This window comes from Stegostoma tigrinum, chromosome 3, assembly GCF_030684315.1.
Source record: "Stegostoma tigrinum isolate sSteTig4 chromosome 3, sSteTig4.hap1, whole genome shotgun sequence".
NCBI classification, from domain to species: Eukaryota; Metazoa; Chordata; class Chondrichthyes; order Orectolobiformes; family Stegostomatidae; genus Stegostoma; species Stegostoma tigrinum.
Window position 1 is genome coordinate 112,597,837 of NC_081356.1, and position 21,141 is coordinate 112,618,977.

Here is a 21,141-nt window from a genome sequence, read left to right on the forward strand (position 1 = left end):
ACATCACTACTTCCAATACATGGAAGACTTGCAAGAGAGTTGAGTATAGTTGGAAGGAGCTATCAAGAGAAAAGAAAAGTGATCAAAACCTAATCCTATCAATTCTTCACTAACCTCCAGTAGAACCACTGTAGAACAGGCAAGAATTGCAAGGGCATGCTCCATCTTGCTTTACACGAACTTTGTGCTGTAGTCTTAGTTGCATGATCTCTCATTATATAATTGAACAAATACTTATTTAATGTGATTATGAAGGATGCCTGGAAGCAGAAAGAGTAGTGCATAACACTGGTAAAGCAGTCTAGGTAAAGGGCCTCACTCCAGATATTTTGCAGAAATTGCTTCAGTTTTTACATAAAATAAGGAATTGCTACTTTATAAGTTATTTTTATTTTGCATTTTCAGGTATTGACAAAAGTTGATGAAGGATTTGTTAATCTTGTGGAAGGAAAAGACTGGATTCCACTTGAACAGCTGGTGGCAATATTAAATGTTTTTAGTATATCAGCTATCACCAAGGATATCCGGTATGAAAAGCGTGCAAGCAAAATGCTAATTAAAGTTATATTTTGGTCTACCTTTTGGTGTAAACCAGGCTATAAATGGTTAGGCACAGCCGAAGCTTGTTATATGTGTATAGTTATATGAGGAGATATGAACAAAGTTGTTGAAAACTACAGAGAAAAGCTTTGCACTCCACTTTATGTACCATTTCATTTTAGCTTGGGTTATTACAAAATAATTAATATTTCAGCACCAAAGATGACAAGTTGAGAATTTGCGTCTGTGCTCACCCTTTAACTAGAATTGCCTTCTTCAATCCAATTTCTCTGATTGTTTCATATTGATGACTTTATTCTCCTTTTATGAATACTTGTCTGTTTACAGCCTTTGATTATAACTGCCCTTGCAGTTAAGTATTCCATGTTGTAATAAATATTCTACATTAAATTTTATTCAAGCTTTTCTTTTAATCTTACAGAGATAATCCTCCACCCCTGTCATCTCTTGTAAAGTATTGTTTTTAGGAATGATCATTTATTATTTACTCTCTCAAAATGTTTCCATGATCCTGGTAGGATGAACAACAATTCTGGATTTTTTGGCAACATCCCTAATTTGGCATTTTGCCCCACATCCCGAGTTAGGCATTCTAGAAACTCATTTTGCCGCAGATCTCATCTGTCACCCAAAGTTTTAAACTTGTGTGTGCGTTGGCTGTGGCAGGTTGATAGTATGTATGGGGGATGTCCAGTTTTGGTGGTTTGCAGGGGGGCTGTGACCCGAGCTGGAAGCATCAGAATGGCTGCAGGCTAATAATCCCCCTCACCCACTCCACTCTAGAACGTGGTAATCCCCACACCCCCTCGCCCGCCTCACTCCCACCAAACGGTCTCACCAGAAGCTTCCATAATGAAGTCTTTCTTAGCTTTTTAGCCAGAGTTGTTCACCCTTGATCGAAGACAAGGCCTGCCATTGCCCAGTTAGGTGTCCAACTGGTACTTAATTAGAAGTTTGTCTCAAATTCCAACACAAAAGGACAGCAAGGCGTCTCAGTGGTTAGCACTGCAGCCTCACAGCGCCAGGGACCCGGGTTCGACTCCAGCCTCGGGTGACTGTCTATGTGGAGTTTGCACATTCTACCCGTGTCTGCGTGGGTTCCCTCTGGGTGCTCCCATTTCCTCCCACAGTCTAAAGATGTGCAGACTAGGTGGATTGGCCATGCTAAATTGCCCATAGTGTTCAGGGGTGTGTGGGTTATAGGGGGATTGGTCTGGGTGGGATGCTTCAAGGAGCAGTGTGGACTTGTTGGGCCAAAGGGTCTGTTTCCACACTGCAGGGAATCTAACCAAAAGACAAATTTATAGATTATCACTTGCTTGAACATCTTGTTTAATTTTTACGTAGAGTATTCCACATGTATGGGTCAGGAGGCTCCCTCTTTATGAGACTTACAAATGTTCTGTTTCAGAACCAGAGCTAAAGATATGTCCATGGCACAAATTACAGGCCTACGCTGCCTTCTGTTTGACGGTTTAGGGAGTTTTCTTCATAAGGAGGAGAGACTGTTATTTCTATAATTAAAACTAATAAGTAGAGGAATTCAATTCAACAATACCAAACTATTTGTCATGAAAATGCATAATGTAAATATTAACCTCTCCATTAAAAAAGAGAGTGGATTAAGGATATAAAAATATTTAAATTGGATACCAGTCCTTAACTGCTCCACATCTGCCTGTTAGAAGTTAGTGTAACGTGCTGTGCAAGTGTCCCGCTGTCATTTGAAATATTTAAATCGGCTCAAAGCCCAATTGTAGAAAGCTCCAACACAAAGACACTTGGAGGATTTTTGTACAGGAAAACACAGAAATCCAGCAGACAGGTGTAGGAGGTAAAAAGAAGGCTCATGGAATGTTGGTCCTTATTTCAAGCGGGGGTGGAGTGTAAGAGTAGGGAGGTCTTACTGCAACTGGACAAAGTGCTGATGAGATCATACTGTGAGCAGTTCTGGTCCCCTTATTTAAGGAAACATATGATGATATCTGAAATGGAGGCAATGTCTTATGACTGAAGGCTGAATAGTTTGGGACTCTATCCACTGGAGTTTAGAAGAATGAGAGATAGTATTATTGAAGCATGTAGGATTCTTAAGGGGCTTAGAAGGGTAAATGCCAGGATGCTGTTTGCCCTCATGGGAGAATCTAGAACCAGAAAGTCAAGTCTTAGAATAAAGGGGTGGATAGGATGCAGCCGTTCCCCTTAGTTGAAGTGTTAGTAACGCATGGGTACAGTTTTAGGGTGAAAGACAGGAGGCTTGGAGGGGATTTGAGGAAAAAAAGCATTACATTTGCTGAAGAGAAGGTACAGGTGAATTTTTGAGGATGTTGTCAGGATTGGTAAAGTGCAGATATGAGGAAATATTGGATAGACTAGTGTTGTTATCCTTGGAATAGAGGAGCCTTAGGGTAGATTTGATTGAGGTGTACGAAATTGTGAGGGGCCTGGATGCAGTAGGTAAGAAGGGCCTATTTAGCTCAGTGGAGAGGTTAGGGGCCAGGGGAATAGATGTTAAACATTTGGTAGAAAAGGCAAACATTTCTCTTTTGCCTGGTGTAGATGGCTGATAGTGTAGCAGGGGCAGAAACCCTCTACTTATTTGAAAGATGTTTCGATCTGCACTGGAGTTTTGTAACCTGCAGGGATATGGAACAAATGCTGGCGAGTGGGGTTAGGATGAGTGTGTCGTTTCTCAGCCAGTGCAGACACTTTCGGCCACGTGACCTTTTCTGTGCTAGAAACCTTTGATCATTCTATTCCACAATAGGTGTTCTGTACTTGTTCCCAGAAACAGATCTGTGACTTTCTCCTTCCCAATTTCTCCTCTCTTTCCTAAAAATAATTTCCTTTTGATAAACTTTACTAAATGTTTTCATTTTTACAGACAAGATGTTGATGAACCAATCGATCTTAGTCTTCATTTCAAAGAACAAGGAACTCCTGTGGTGCTTTGTAAGTTTATGATTTTGTTACTTTCTCTTTCTTAACTTTTGAAATAACATTAAATTCTGCATAAAAAGTGGTTAATTAATCCTGAAATTTTGAGATAACTGTTTTATCGTGTTCTACAAAATTAAACGTATTTGAAATGGCTGTAGAAGTATAAGTAGCAGTTACTGTGGAGAAGCAATGTATACAGTGATCTTGACTGCCTCAAAACTAGGAGAAAAAGATCTATTTAGCAGTTTTCCTATCAAGAACTTAAAAGACCAGTGTTTTGAATAAAATTTAAAGGAACAATCTTACAACTAATTTTGGTACTTGCATTCAAATTTTATTTGTTGCCAAACACAGGATCTGTGTTGATCTCATGATGAATATACGTTGCTCTTAAACTGGAGGGGTACCAATATCCTTACAGCAAGGTTTGATAGTGCCACTCAGAAGGATTTAAACCAGTGTGGCAGGGGTGTTGGGAACTGGAGCAGCAGGTCAGTAAGTATAAAGATGGAGGGAAGAGCTTGAGATTAAGGTAAGTATAGCCAAGAGGAAGAGCACGCAGGGAGAGGTTGCTGAGCTCAGTGGAACTGGAGGCTTGAACTGTATTTGCTTCAATGCAAGAAGTATAACAGGTACAACAGTTGAACTTAAGAGCCTGGATTAATGCTTGCAGTTATGATATTGTTGCTATCGCAGAGACATGGTTGAAAGAGGAACAGGATTAGCAGCTTAATGTTTCAGGATATCGATGTTTTAGACAACACAGAGGAGGAAGTAAAAGAGATGGAGTAGTTGCATTACTGGTTCGTAAGCATATCACAGTGTGTTGACAGATGACACCCTGGACGGATCTTGTAGCGAGGCATTATGGGTAGAGCTCAGGAATAGGAAGGGTGCAATCACAATGCTGCGATTGTACTACTGACCTCCCAGCTGCCAGTGAGAGATAGAGGAAGAGATACATAGTAGCTTCTGGAAAGATGTGAAAATAACAGGGTTGTTGTGGTGGGTGATTTTAAGTTCGCCCATATTGACTGGGATCCCTTAGTTCTGGGGGCTTGGATGGGGACCAGTTTGTTAGGTGTGCCCAGGAGGGTTCTTTGAAACTGTACGCTAATAGTCCAATGAGGGAAAGAGTCATATTGGACCTGGTATTGGGAAATGAGCCCAGCCAATGATCAAAGTTTTAGAGGGGGAGCATTTTGGGAATAGTGACCATAATTACATCAGTTTTCAGACAGTTATGGGTAAGGATAAGAGTTGACCTCACATGAAGGCGTTAAAATGGAGAAAGGCCAATTATAACGGAAATAAGCAAGAATTGGAGAATGTAGATTGAGAGTGGTTATTTTAAGATAAATCCAGATATGATATGTGGGAATCTTTTGTTGACCATTTGATTAGAATTCAGGATAGGCATATTCCTGTGAAAATGAACAACAGGAAAGGCAGGATTCAGGAACTTTGGATGACAGGGGAAATTATCAGCTTAGTCACAAAAAAGGCATACTTAAGATCTTGGCCATTAAAAACAGATGAAATCCTGAAAAAAAATGGATAAAATGGGAAGGTACTCAATCAGGGAGCTAGGAGGGCTAAAAGAGACCATGAAATATCCTTGGCTAGCAAGGTTAAGGCGGATCCCACTACATTTTACACATATATTAGGAACAAGAGGGTAGCTAGGCAAGAGTAGGCACACTCAAGAATAAAGGATGGAGATTATGTGTGGAGCCAGAGGAAATGGGTGAGATGCTATTTTACAAACAGAGGGAGATGAAGGATGTTGAGGTTTGGGAAAGGTATGTGAATACTCTTGGGTAGGTCATCATAATGAAGGAGGAAGTGTTGAGTGTCTTGAAGTACATTAAGGTAGACAAGTCCCCAGGGTCTATCCAAGGATACTATGAGAAAATAGTTAGGCCTTAACAGATGTCTTTGAACCATGTTTGCCCTCAAGCAAGAACTGGAGAATAACTAACATTGTTTCTTTGTTTAAGACGGGAAACAGAGGTGATCCAGGTAATTATAGGCCAGTGAGCCTGACATCAATGGTGGAAAGTCTGTTGGAGAAGATACTGGGAGACAGGAATTATTCTGATTTAGAAGTGAATGGATCTGTTAGTGATAGGCAGCATGAGTTTGTGTGGGGAAGATCATGTTTCATCAACTTGATTGCGTTTTTTTGAGGAGCTGACAAGAATGATTATGAGGGAATGGCAGCAGATGTGGACTTTAGTAAGGCATTTGATAAAGTACCTCATGGCAGACTGGTATAAAAGGTAGAATCTCATTGGATCCAGGGTCTGCTGGCTAGATGGATACAGAACTGGCCTGGTTATTGAAGATAGACGGTAGTGGTGGAAGGATGCTTTTCGAAATGGAGATCAGTAACTAGTAGTGTTCTATAGGGATCAGTGCTGGGACCTTTGTTTGTAATATTTCAGACTGTTTGGAGGAACATGTAGGTCGTCTGATTAATGAGTTTGCAGATGACACCAAAGTTGGCAGGCTTGCAGATTGTGAGGAGGATTGTCAAAGGATACAGCAGGAAATAGATAGATTGCAGATTTGGGCAATGGAAGATGGAGTTTAATCCAGACAAATGCAAGGTGATGCATTTTGGAACATCAAATTCAGGCGCAAGTCATGCAATAAATGGTAGAACCCTTAAGAGCATTAACATACAGAGGGATCTGGATGTACAGGTCCACAGATCCCTGAAAATGGTAACACGGGGGATAAGGTGGTCAAGGGGCATACAGCACACTTCCCTTCATTGGCTGGGGGATCAAATATAAAAGTTGGAATATTACAGTTGAACAAAACTTTAGTCACATCATAATCGGAATAATTGCATACAGTTCTGGTCACCCCATTACCAGAAGGACGTGGATGCTTTGGAGAGGGTACAAAGAATGTTTACCAGGATATTGCCTTGTCTGAAGGGTTTTAGGTATGAGGAGAAGTTTGATAAACTCAGATTGTTTTTACTGGAGACTGAGGTGTGACCTCATTGAGATCTACAAAATTATGAGAGGTATAGATAGAGTGGATAATCAGAGGGTTTTGGTTTTCCCAGGGTAGAAACATCAACTACAAAAGGACAAAGGATCAAGGTGAGAGTGGGAAAGTTTAGGAGAGAAGTGCAGGGAAATCTTTTCACCCAGAAGGTGGTGGGTGCCTGGAACACACAGCCTATGAAGGTGATAGAAGCAGGCATGGAAGCAACTTTTAAGATGTATCTTGATAGACATATGAAGAGAGGGATAGAAACCTCACATGGACCCATTAGTAGCAGGTCTAAATAAGAAACAGAAATTGGCACAGGCTTGGTGAACCGAAGGGCCTTTTCCTGTGCTGTTTAGTTCTTTGCTATGATTACATTTATTGCTATTTATTAAATCCTGACTTCTTACTAATTTTGATGTTGTTACCAAATAAAACAGCCGCTGAACTTTTTGCGTGTGTTTTGCTGGGGATGGCAGTAAATGAAGAGATGAACATCAAAAAAATCCTTGTCCTAGACACAATGTACACAGGAAGTGATGACTTGGCTACTGTAATTGAAAAGGTAATCACCAAAGTAGTTTTGCAAATCATATATGAATTTATAGAGTTTTCCGATGAAATTAAATTAGTTTTTTTTATTTGTCTGTGAGAGATGGGCTTAGCTCCAGGACATCTTAAAAGGTAAGTGTGAAGCATTTTCCCCAGCCTTCAGCCAGAAATGCCGAGTTGATGATCCATCTCAGGCCCCTTCATTCTTCACCAGCATTACAGATGCCTGTCTTACAGTTAATTTGATTCATCCCATGTGATATCAAGAAACAGATCAGAAGCACTGGTACCTGGAAAGGCTGTGAACCCTGATAACATTCTGTGTTGGAGGCTTGTACCCCTAGCCAAGCAGTTCAAGTACAGTTACAGCACCGGCATCTACCCAACAATGTGAAAAATTGCCCTGCTTGTCCTCTTCACAAAAAAGAAGGATACATCCAACCTGGCCATCAGTGTACACTCAATTCACAGAAAGGTGATGGAAGGTGTAATCAACAGTGCTTTCAAGGAGCATGTACTTAGCAATAACCTGCTCCGTGACTCGCAGTAGGCTTCATCAGGGCCATTCAGCTCCTGACCTCATTACAGCCTTGGTTCGAACATAGACAAAAGAGCTTAATTCTAGAGGTAAGGTGAGAATGACAGCCCTTGACATCAAGGCTGCATTTCATTGAATATGACATCAATGAGCCCTGGCAGAACTGGAGTCAATACTAGTAGGGAGAAAATGCGTCACTGCTTGCCAACATACCTGGCACAAAGGACAATGGTAGAGGTTGTCGGAGGTCAATTATCACAGCTCCAGCACATCAAGGCTGGAGATTCTCAGGGTAGTGTCTTTGGCCCAATCATTTTCAGCTGCTCCATCAACAACCTTCCTGCCACCATTCAGAGCCGGAGTCATACAGTTATACAGCATGGAAACAGACCCTTCAATCTAGCTAGCCCAGACTGACCATGTTCTCAAACCAAACTAGTGCCACTTGCCTACATTTTGCCCATATCCCTCAAAATCTTTCTTATTCACATTCCTGTCCAAACGTCTTTAAAATGTTGTAACTATACCTGCATCTACCACTTCCTCTGGCAGTTCATTCCGCATGAAAACCCATGGTAACATCAGTATCTGTGTTGATGTGAGACATGTGAATGATGTGCTGATGAGAGCATGTCACCAAATTCCCACTGTGCAGAAAGCCTTTTTTTCAAAAAGAATGATATTTTCCATATGAGATTTAAGTGGGGATGCCACCAACTGGAGTTTCATCCTGATTCAGGGAAGAAGAAGTCTTTTGTCATTCATTTGGATTTTACCAAGACAAGAAATTGTTATTTGGCATCAGTGCTGCATCAGATGTTTACCAACTCAAAACCTATAAGGTTATACGAGAGATGCTAAGAATAGCAGAGATCTCAGAGGATATCATTATTGTATGACTGAGGTTGGAGGAGTGCACTGTCTGTCTAGTCCCACTACTCCCTAGGCCACAACTTAAATTCAAAATGCTTTTCAAGTCACCAAATACCTCATCTTTATCAGCTTTAACATGAAAAGATCCACCAAGTTTCTTAATAAACTCAGTGATGGGTTTATTGACAGGACTTAAGCAATATAGATGCAATAGCTGGTTAACATACACAGTTAATAACATATAAGTATAAATTCCTATTTCTATAAATATCCCCAAAAGACAGACACAAACACACATACAGACACTCTTCAAGATAGGACCTGTAGCCAATGGGTTTTTCTCTTACACAAACGGATAAAAGATAAGATGTTCTAGGGACTGTTGCTGTGATGTTCTGGTGTGTGTGTTTGTCATAATCATACACAGTTGTTTCTGAAGATCTGCAACACATCTTGCACAGGAAGTACAATCCTGAGATGCTCCTTCAATCACTGCTTGAAAAGAATAAATAGGTTTCCCTGAAATCAATAAGAAGATTTTCTTCACAGTAATGAAAGACATTAGCCAGGCTAGCTGCTTTACTCCAAGTCAGGCTTGTTCTTAGCAAGCTTCCCTGCAACTGAACTAGATAAAACAAGGACCTCTCCAAGATAGTCACTGTTTGAAAGCAGCTCCAGCAGAATCTACAACAAAGCAAGCAGTTCTCACCAATTGTCACGCGATTTGTTAAATAAAACGATATTTACAGTGAACTTTTAATGACATTTTGTCAAAGAACCTTTTCCAGGTATATCCAGAAAATTTAAAAAGAATTTTTTTCCATAATTTTTCAAAATGTATGTCATCTGAGCAATATTAAATATGAACAGCATTTATAACTTTATTCATGGAAACAACATAGAGGAACATGGTGAGTAGCTGGGACTCGTATTGGCCAGAATGCAGTTGGTAAGATTTATTATAAATGCGACCAAGTATTTGCTGGATGCAACAGAGCTAATGAGTATAAACCCATGAGCATATTGTCAATCCAACCAAAGATAGAAACAAGGGAAACAGGAATCACAAATTCTGAGGGATTTATGAGTTATTATGCAAATTTTGAGGGATTTATGAGTTATTATGCAAATTCTGAGGGATTTATGAGTTATTATGCAAATTTTGAGAGATTTATGAGTTATTATGCAAAGATACATCCCAAAATATTGCAAACCTAATCCATTGCACAAGTTAACCAGAAAACATGAATGGTTCAGACGGTGAGAAACAAAGCGTTCAGAGTTTTATCGGACAAGTGGCGAATCCCTGGGATACTATGATTCACATGCACCAACAAATGTCATAACAGGTATTAATACAGTAAGATTAGAGGCAGTGTTAACATATATGCACGCTGTTAACCCCATCATCATTGCTGATGTGAAATGATAAAATGGAGGGAAAGCAGTATTGATTAAGGAGAAGGTTGCAGCACAGGAGAAATAGGATGCTTCAGAACACTCTTAAGTCAGAGAATGTGGCTGAGAGTGATGTGTGGAACAATCAGGAAGTACAGCATCTTGATGTTGGGGGAAAACTCCACTTAGCTTGCATATCCCTGGACACCGCAAGTTTGGCTAATACACTTAATCTGCTCATCTTTGTACTCTGGGAGGAAACACAAGCCATCACAGGGAGAATGCATAAACTCCACTCAGGCAGTCACCCAAGGCTGGAATTGAACTAGGGTCCCTGGTGATTTGAGGCAGCAGTGCTAACCACTGTGGCACCATGTAACCCACAAGCACTTGCTATCTTTTAGACCAACTCATGGTATTTTTTAGATATTTTCTATTCAACGCTTTCAGACATGTTAGTACACATTTCTGGAGAAGGTGGGACTTGATCCTGGGCCACCTGGCTCACTCTGTAGGATCATCTTCTGTGCTTGGTGAGATTCTCACTAGGCAACAGTGAGTTGCCAATTGAAGTTGATTATTTATTTGTTAAACAACTGGCAGACAGCCCAAAACACAAAAGAACAAGAACAGACTTTGCTGGAGAAACTCATCACATTTAGAAGCATCTGTGGAGGAAAAGCAGAGTCTGTGTTTTGTGTTCAGTGACCCTTCTTCAAAACTGATTATACTGTGAAAAGGTGGTTAAATATTGAAGATGGGGATTGGGAAGGAGGTGTGGCAAAGCAGTAAATGACAGGTGAAGATGGAGCCCGCAGAGACAAAACAGAACCTGCCTTGACAAAGGGATTGATAATGCTGAGCCAGGGAGAAAGATAAGTTGATAATAGAAACCATCAGTACGTGAACACTACCCTCCAACCCCACCACACCCGGCACCTTCCCCTGCAACCGCAGGAAGTGCTACACTTGCCCCCACACCTCCTCCCTCACCCCCATCCCAGGTCCCAAGATGACCTTCCACATTAAGCAGAGGTTCACCTGCACATCTGCCAATGTGGTATACTGCATCCACTGTACCCAGTGTGGCTTCCTTTACATTGGGGAAACCAAGCGGAGGCTTGGGGACCGCTTTGCAGAACACCTCCGCTCAGTTCGCAACAAACATCTGCACCTCCCAGTCGCAAACCATTTCCACTCCCCCTCCCATTCTTTAGATGACATGTCCATCATGGGCCTCCTGCAGTGCCACAATGATGCCACCCGAAGGTTGCAGGAACAGCAACTCATATTCCGCTTGGGAACCCTGCAGCCTAATGGTATCAATGTGGACTTCACCAGCTTCAAAATCTCCCCTTCCCCCACCGCATCCCAAAACCAGCCCAGTTCGTCCCCTCCCCCCACTGCACCACACAACCAGCCCAGCTCTTCCCCCCCCCACCCACTGCATCCCAAAACCAGTCCAACCTGTCTCTGCCTCCCTAACCTGTTCTTCCTCTCACCCATCCCTTCCTCCCACCCCCATCTACCTACTAACCTCATCCCACCTCCTTGACCTGTCCGTCTTCCCTGGACTGACCTATCCCCTCCCTACCTCCCCACCTATACTCTCCTCTCCACCTATTTTCTTTTCTCCATCTTCGGTCCGCCTCCCCCTCTCTCCCTATTTATTCCAGTTCCCTCTCCCCATCCCCCTCTCTGATGAAGGGTCTAGGCCTGAAACGTCAGCTTTTGTGCTCCTGAGATGCTGCTTGGCCTGCTGTGTTCATCCAGCCTCACATTTTATTATCTTGGAATTCTCCAGCATCTGCAGTTCCCATTATCCCCAGTACGTGAACATGAGTTGACTGTGATGAAAGCAGCCCATGTGAAGACAGACCAGGGGTGTAGGGTGGCTAAGGACATTGGAAGAGGGTGTTGTGACGTTAAAATTATTGAACTCGATGTTGAGTCTTGAAGGCTACAGCATCCCCAAGTGGAAAATGAGATGCTGCTCTTCCAGCTTGCGCTTAGCTTCACTGCAGCACTGCATCAGGCCAGAGAAATGTAGGCTAGGGGATGCAGTGATGTGTTGAGGTGACAGACAACTGGAAACTTAGGGTCATTTTTGCAGACAGAACATAGGTGTTGTGCAAAGCGATCGCCTATTCTGCATTTAGACTCCCCAGTGTAGAGGGGACCACACTGTGAGCAGCCCAAATCAACTCAATAATATTCAGACTCCCATGTTACCAAACTCGACAAACACGCTCAACTTTGGAAAACTCTACAAGGAAACTAGAGCAAACGCCACTTGGACTCAGCTCACCATTTGCTGCGTGGTGGAGACCAGTCACCTCAGGGTGAGCACTGTGGTCAGTAGTCATAAATATCCGATGTTCATGGACATTGGGCATCCCACATAATCCAGCCCCTTCCTATCTTAATGGAAAATCTCCAATCCATTTACCAGGCACTTCTGTCCTTCAACACTGCACCCTGGCTGCACTGGTAAATACCATTGTTATGCCTCTGTAAGAATACGGCACTCATCACACACCCACCTCATGGACGGAACAAGCTGCATCTCCAGCCTTTTTACTTGCTCTCAAAATACACAGTCAGTTTGAGCCTACCTGGATGCTCAAAGCATTTTCTTCATGCCTTATATGCTTTGACCCCTCAGCCAAAGATACCAAGCTTATATTACTGCTGACTTGGTATGCCAGATAGTGCAGAAGGTAGGCAGTGCAGGGGGTGTGTTAGGTTACTGGTGTCAGGGATAGTGGTAGGAGAGAGTAAATGGGAGGATGTTGTAAGCAATAATGAGAGTGATAGAGCATAAGCCCTGGTGGGAGTTAGGCACAGTGGCAAGGTGAGTGTGAGCAAAGAGAAGGTAGTGGCACTTACCTTGGTGGAGTGGCGAAGGGCATTGACCTTCTCCCGAAATGGCTAGGGATTCCTGCAGACAGCTGCAAGTGAGTTAGCCCAAGTGGCAATCTCGGAGTGGACTGGCATAGTCAGGACAGAGTACCAGTTTCCCCCTGCTTGCTGTCACTGGGGCAAAAGGCAGTTCCAGACAAACAGTGCTCGTCAAGTTTCCTTGAAAGATGGCACAGGCGCAAGGAATGCTGGTGAATTACAGGATATTTCCTGAATGGTGAGATGCTCCAGGAACAGCGTGTAATAAGATGGGGAGAAATTTGGATGTGAGAGATGCTGTAGGAGGAAGATAGATAATTAGTGAGTTAATGATTAATTAATAGTTAACTAATTAATTGGTAAAATATAGTGAGAGAACTCATTTGGCCTCTCAATGAGTAACTCTCTGAAAAAACTCAGTCCAGGGTGATGAATTGTTCTGTGGTTTGTAACAACTCATGGTACACTCAGGGCAATGACAGCCAGGGCAATTAAAAGAGAATCAGACAAAGATCCAGAACTGGATGTCATAACAGAGAATCCAAGCTGGAAATTGGGACAAGTAACCATTGAAGGTGTAGATTGCCCTATGATATTGACAATGCAGTTAGAAAGTGTGTTCTGCAGCAGCCAGACCAGTGACGCTAACTAGTGGGGGTCATTGAGAATGGTTGGTACTAAACAGAACATACAGATTAAAGTATTGTGGCCAGGGATGGAGAAAGAAGTGGACCAGATTTGTTGAAGCACATCGTGAATGTTAGTAGTCAGCAGTCCCAATCTAGCAGAACCAGCACACTGTTACCAGTTGGACCACAGAAGGATGTAGTAGTCGACTTCTTCAGCCAATTTTCACCAGGAAAGTCCATAATAGTGGTGATTGACAATTATAGCTAATGCTATAAGAATGTTGTGATGAAATCTACAACGGCACAGATAAGGATATCTCTACTGATTCAAAATCAGCCAATCCCTCTGTATTCAAACTATGAGCCACAATTCATTTCACAGACCAATGCAGATTACACACAAGAGGGCTACAGAGTTAGGGCTAGACAATGGGGCCAGCTGAATAGCTTTTTCAGGAGCTGGCACAGACATGATGGGTTGAATGGCCTCCTCCGGTACTGTAAAATAAACCATCACAGAGTAACACCGAATTGGACATAGACAATGGTGATTTTCAATGATAAAATCAGGAATGTGATGGAAAACTCTCCACTTGCCTGGATGAACATGGCCAAAAACTACACTACTTAAATAAGATACTGTTGAGTGCATTGTTTCTCTTAATTCTTTCATTGGTTGTCAATGGCACAGGTAAGGGCAGTCTTTGTCATCCATCCCTAATTGCTGTTGGACAGAGTGCCTTTCTAAGCCATTACAGAAGGCAATTAAGAGTCAACCACCCATCACCCAAGACATTTTTCCATCCCCACCCTTGTCTGCTTTCCGGAGAGACCACTCTCTCCGTGACTCCCTTGTTCACTCCACACTGCCCTCCAACCCCACCACACCCGGCACCTTCCCCTGCAACCGCAGGAAATGCTACACTTGCCCCCACACGTCCTCCCTCACCCCTATCCCAGGCCCCAAGATGACTTTCCATATTAAGCAGAGGTTCACCTGCACATCTGCCAATGTGGTATACTGCATCCACTGTATCCGGTGCGGCTTCCTCTACATTGGGGAAACCAAGCGGAGGCTTGGGGACCGCTTTGCAGAACACCTCCGCTCGGTTCGCAATAAACAACTGCACTTCCCAGTCGCAAACCATTTCCACTCCCCCTCCCATTCTTTAGATGACATGTCCATCATGGGCCTCCTGCAGTGCCACAATGATGCCACCCGAAGGGTGCAGGAACAGCAACTCATATTCCACTTGGGAACCTGCAGCCCAATGGTATCAATGTGGACATCACCAGCTTCAAAATCTCCCCTTCCCCCACCGCATCCCAAAACCAGCACAGTTCGTCCTCTCCCCCCACTACACCACACAACCAGCCCAGCCCTGCCCCTCCACCCACTGCATCCCAAAACCAGTCCAACCTGTCTCTGCCTCCCTAACCTGTTCTTCCTCTCACCCATCCCTTCCTCCCACCCCAAGCCGCACCTCCATCTCCTACCTACTAACCTCATCCCACCTCCTTGACCTGTCCATCTTCCCTGGACTGACCTATCCCCTCCCTACCTCCCCACCTATACTCTTCTCTCCACCTATTTTCTTTTCTCTCCATCTTCAGTCCGCCTCCCCCTCTCTCCCTATTTATTCCAGAACCCTCACCCCATCCCCCTCTCTGATGAAGAGTCTGGGCCTGAAATGTCAGCTTTTGTGCTCCTGAGATGCTGCTGGGCCTGCTGTGTTCATCCAGCCTCACATTTTATTGTCAACCACATTGCTGTTGGTCTGGAGTCACATGTAGACCAAACCAGATGAAGGTGGCAGATTTCCTTCCCTGAAGGACATCAGTGAACCAGATGGCCACCATTACTGAGCTTAATTTTATAATTTTAGAACTATTTATTAAATTTAAATTCCACCACCTGCTATTTTGGGATTTGAAACCATAACCCCCAGAATATTAGCATGTTCCAACAAATTATTTGTCCAAAGGTGGCATCAACACTATGTCACTGCCTTGCTCATGTTGAACATGGGAACACCTGACCTGGAGCTGAAAAGTTGGAAAGCACATGCTCAGAAGTCAGCCATCATTGTTGATTAAATGGTGCAAGATCTGCAGCTAAATCTGTGACTTTGAGTGTTGTGTCTTCAGCCTGAGACTTGACTTTGGTCTTGTAGTAGGCTGAACCAGCTGAACATTGTAAAACCTCTACAGCACAGTGAATTACTTGTCCTGGAAACCTTTTTCCTTGAAGTCAAGTAGATTTGGTCAGTGCTTTGAGAACCAGTGCAGACATGATGGGACCAATAGCATCCTTCTCCACAGTAATAGTTCTGTGATTCTAATGTGTTTTACTTATCACATGCCCGTTCTTATGGAGATTTTCAGAACTTAGGTGTTTTTATGATTGCATGATACTGGATCCATTTGCTTAACATTCCTCTGCAGTATTGTCATCTTGTATATGGTAATGAAAGCCTTTATCATCGTTCTCAGGTCTGATTGTAATTTATGACTTCATTCCATATAATCCTGAGATGAAGGGCTTATCTTAGGAAGAAAGGTTGAATAGGTTGAAGTTCTCTTGGGGCTTATGGTTTCAAATCCCAACATAGCAGGTGGTTGAATTTAAATTTAATAATTCATTGGAGTTTCGATGGATGATTTGTGATTTTATTGAAACATATAAGATCCTGAGGGGACTTATTAGGTTGGATACTTTGGGGATACTTTCACTTGTGGGGCAGGGGGGACCTAGAACTAGGGAAACAGTTTAAAACTCTCCTTAAGATGAAGTGAATTTTTTTTTGTTCTCACAGAATTATTAATAAGCAGAATTCTCACCCCCAGAAAGTAGTGGAAGCTGTGTCAATCAATTTATTCAAGACTGAGGTAGAGATTTTTGTTAGAAAAGAGAATTAAGCATTATGAGGAGCATACAGGTAAGAGGAATTGAGACCACACCCATCTCAGCAAAGATCTTATTGAGTGATCTGAAATGACCTACTCCTGCTCATGCATCCTACATTCGTAACCAACTCATGTATATTCTTGCAGAATTGCTAAGGTTGTTCAAAAATGGCCAGATTTGGCCATTGTAGACCTTAGCCAAGTTTTTATTCATCCTTTTGAGAGCAAAATGTTTCTTTGATTGCAACATTTCAAGTATGGTGGACCTTTGGGGAATTAGAAAAAAAAGGTAGACATTAAATAATCATACAGAAGACAATCAAGAAGCAACCTCACTGTTATAGCAGTTTCCCCATCCCACTTCAAACCCTGGTTCATGCCTCAATCCTGTGCGGACCAAGTGGCGGAGGTGTTCACTGGCATCTTCAACCCTTCCCTCCTACAAGCTGTAGCCCTACCTGCTTCAAGAAGATCACCATCATCCCCATTCCTAAGAAAACATATGCAATATATCTTATTGACTACCACCCAGTGGCTTTGACCTCCATAATCATGAAGTGCTTCAAGAGGCTGATCATGGCCCACATCAACTCCAGTCTCCCAGCCACCTTGATCCCCTACAGTTTGTTTACTGACATAACACGTCAACAAAGGATGCCGTAACCCTAGCCCTGCCCTCATCCCTGGAATATCTGGACATCAAAGACATCTACATCAGACTCCTGCTCATTGACTACATCTCCATGTTCAACACCATTATCCCCTCCAGACTGATCTCAAAACTGCGTGCTCTTGATCTCAGCTCCGCCCTCTGCAACTGGATCCTCAGCTTTCTGACCCATAAGCCGCAATCAGTGAAGATGGGTAACTGTACCTCCTCCACAATAATACTTAACACTGGAGACCCCCAAGAATGTAATCTCAGCCCCCTACTGTACTCCCTGTACACATTAGACTGCATTGCCAAATTCCAAACAAACACCATCTACAAGTCGACTGACAATACCACAATAATGGGATGGAAGTTTAGCAAGTCAAACTACAGAAGGGAGATAGAGGAACAAAAACAAAATTGCTGGGAAAGCAGAGATGGCCTGGAACCATCTGTGAAGGAAAAAACAGAGTTAACGATTCATATCTGATGACCCTTCCTCAGAATGGCCAAATGCTGCCAAACCTGCTGAGCTTTTCCAGCAACTTTGTTTTTGTTGCTGATTTACAGCACCCACCGTTCTTTCGGTTTTTATTAAGGGAGATAGAGGTCTTGGTGACGTGGTGCAGAGAAACTAAAGAACTGATCATCGACTTCAGAAAAAAATGAGGAGAGTGTGGCCCCTACATCAATGGAACTGTGGTTGAGAATATCACGTTCCTTGGAGTGAGATGAGTGAGATAACCGACAACCTGTCCTGGACTTCCCACATAGATGCGACAGTGAAGAAGGCATAACAATGGCTCTTCTTCCAGGAAATTTGGGATGTCCATAACGTCCCTCACCAACTTCTACAGATGCACCAATGAAAGCATATTGTTCCAGAGCACAGTGGCCTGGTACAGCAACTGCTCTGCCCAGGACTGTAAGAAACTACAGAAGGTATAGCCCATACCATCATGGAAGCCAACCGTCCATCCATGGACTCTATTTACATGGCCTGCTGCCGCAGAAAGGCTGCCAACAGAATCAAAGACCCATTGCATGCTGGTAATGACCTCCTACAACTTCTTCCATCAGGCAGAAGACATAGAAGCCTGAACATACACACCAGCAGGTTCAGGAGCAGCTTCTTCCTGGCCGTTATTAGGCTGATGAATGAACTCCCTAGCCTCAAATAATGCTGATCTTGCTAATGCTGATCTTGCCTAGTGCACACCCTGTGTAATGTAACCTGTATGCCTCTGTCTAATTATTTTTGATCTGCACATCCTTTGCTTAGCACCGCTCATAAACAAAGCTTTTCACTGTAATTTGGTAGATGTGACAATAAATCAATCAATCAATCAGTCACTGTCCTGGCTCCACACTAGGTTAAACATAGCTCATCTTTAACACGTAGTTCATCTTCAGCATAAATAGGAATAATCTAGTACTGGCATAAGCACTTATTCTAAGGGCCATTTTATCTTTTATATTTCAGGCTGTCGATTGGAAAGATGAAGAATTCTTGTCGGGATTGGAGGTTTATGGCTTATCCCTTCCTCAGAGACCAGAGGGTGTTTAAAGTCACCACTACCCGAGTTCATGCATGGGGAAACTGTGGCTGGAATGGAACTTAATTTTCAGATGTGCAGGACTCTTACAATCTTTTGGAACTTCGAACCACAATAAGAACTTGAGGGTCGAGTACATGTGCTTCACAATTACTGCAATAAAAACAGCAGCTGAATATATCTTTACTATTTTATTGCCTCATGTACAAGATAGTTAAACTGTAAAGGTTAGAGGTGCTCATTGGAAAGAACTTGATTGGCTTTCATTCTGCTTCCTTTAATAATTACTATCAATCGGTAGAGTTAGGAACTAGGGTATGGCTGATCAGGTAGGCTGCCAGCCATAGCATAGAACATATGAGGCCTTATTGGGAAAACCTCAGGGAAGAAATCAGAGTGACAGAAGGAGGACAGTGGCCTCAGAGGAGAGATTAGTGCCTGGTGCTGGGGGGAACGGGGATCAAAGGTGAGAGGGAAGACGTTTAGAGGCTTTGGGATAGTGACTGAAGGCAAACTGAGGTGGGAATGAGGAGAAAATGTTCAAAAATCTGGTCGGATTGCTTGGTGGACCGAGTGGTAAGATCAGTGGTAAACACAGATGCCCATGCACTGGATTTCCTCTGTCTGTTTCATGGATGTAGATTTAAAGGCACTCAGCCCCTAGATCTTTAGCCAGCCTCTATTGGATGTGGCTCCTGGGTTCCCCCAGTGCTTGGGAGACTAGACTGCCTTGAGCTGAAATTCAAAAGTTGAATGGAGCACAAAAGCTCATACCTCTATATTTAACGTGCCTCTTTGGGATGGGATGACCACCTGTCTACCTTTCAAAGAGTTAAAGTCAAAAGTGAGTGGGCTGAAACCAAGTTTGAGTTGGAACTCTGATTTTTCTTTAACCCATGCTAGGCCAAACCTGTCCATTGTTTGGGTTAAAGTTCCCCTCTCTACATCCCAGATGATATTTTTGTGATAGTTGGCAACTTGGGTTTAACAAATCCTGATTAGTACAACTCTCAAACATTAAAACTGCACCCAAATATATTTCTCCATAGTGCCAGCCTCAGCAAAGCTATAAAATGCGGTAGGTCACACAGGCAATTACTTCCAGCATCTTTTTATTGTATCATGGAATGTAGGTGTCAGTGATAAGGCCAGCACTTGGTGCCCATCCTTAATTGCCCTTGAACTGAGTGACTTGCTAGCCCCTTTCAGAAGGAAGACTCAACCACTTTACTATGGGTCTGGGATCACAAGTAGCCTATATCAGATAAGGGTAGAAGATATTCCTTCCCTACCAGACGTTAGTAAATCAGTTGTGTATGTAACAATAAACAATTATATTTCATCATTATCATTGCTGATATTAGCTTTCATATCTAGATTTATTGATTGAATTCAAATTCCACAAGCTGCCATGTTAGGATTTGGACTCATGGTTCCAGACCACATACCTTAGTCTTTGTATTACATTAGCACTACATCACCATCTCTTTGCATCCGAGAATGACATCCTCTGCTTAGCAACGCACTGGCAGACATGCTGTGTCTTTTGCAGTAGCACAAAGAGAGATCTGATAATGACATTCTCTCATAACCTGCTCACATCCCTTGATAAAATTCAAAAATGTGGGCAAAGTGACCATTTGTTGTCCATCGCAATTGCTTTTGAGAAGGTGCTGTTAAGCCCTGCCTCTTGAACTGCTGCAACCTATCAAAAGTAAAGGAATAATGTGATAATTCCATGTAAGGACACGATGTGGATGAGATGCTTTGAACTGGGTGACTTTGAGCTCTTTGTCCGTTATTGGATCTGCATACCACCAGGTTAGTGGAAATCATTCAATCACACTCCTGACTTGTAGATGGTGTACAAATGTTGAAGAGTTGAGAGGTGAGTTACTTACATTAAATTTCAGAATCTTGGAACTGCTTTTGTATTTATGAGTAATCCAGTTACATTTCTGGTCAAAGGAAGGTAATAGTTTGGGAGTTAGCAGTGATACAATGGCTACAAATTAGAGACATTTGGATTTGCTTTTGTTGGAGATGAACATTTTCTGATATTTATGGGGCATGAATGTTATTTGCCAACTATGAGGGCAAAACTGAATATTCCCCAGGTCTTGCTGCAATGCAGGGACATACTGCTGTAAAATTGGAGGAGTTCTGAATGGTACTGAGCCATTAGCAGCACTCTAAGCACTTGTGTGTCCCAATGGCTACAATAACAACCAAGTTAAGATAATCAATCAGTTTCATAAGTGGGGTGGGAATCCAATGAAGAGTCTCACTTTCACTCAGAGTAGACCTGTGGATGTAACAGAAATGAGTGATACAATACCAAATATTATGTTAAAACATTAATTTTATTAAATCATTAATAAGCAATTATAAAAAGGAAAATAAAGTAGGGAAAGACAAACAACTTCATAAGGAAGAAGGTAGGAGAGAGATTATTATCTTTGTGGTTCTATATTTTAAATTAGACCCAGGCTACTCATACTTCCTAAGTCAAACATCTTCATAACTCTGTCTTTGTGATTGGTATCTATATGGACCACAACAACTGAAACTCTGCCTCACAGGGCAAGCTCCTTCCAGCCAACAGCAGATATCCTGAAGCTAGAC

At 42.6% G+C, this 21,141-nt stretch overlaps 1 protein-coding gene across 1 annotated transcript in view; it reads left to right on the plus strand.

Moving 5' to 3' along the window:
* Window positions 1–18,569, plus strand: part of LOC125450853 (ufm1-specific protease 2-like) — a 45,511-nt gene extending 26,942 nt beyond the window's left edge. Inside the window, exons 7-10 of the mRNA XM_059645014.1 lie at window positions 406–527; window positions 3,446–3,513; window positions 6,951–7,075; window positions 18,444–18,569. Of these exons, the coding sequence (XP_059500997.1) occupies window positions 406–527; window positions 3,446–3,513; window positions 6,951–7,075; window positions 18,444–18,527 (399 nt within the window). The 3' untranslated portion in view covers window positions 18,528–18,569. The remainder of the gene's footprint in view (window positions 1–405; window positions 528–3,445; window positions 3,514–6,950; window positions 7,076–18,443) is intronic.
* Window positions 18,570–21,141: the final 2,572 nt, after the last annotated feature.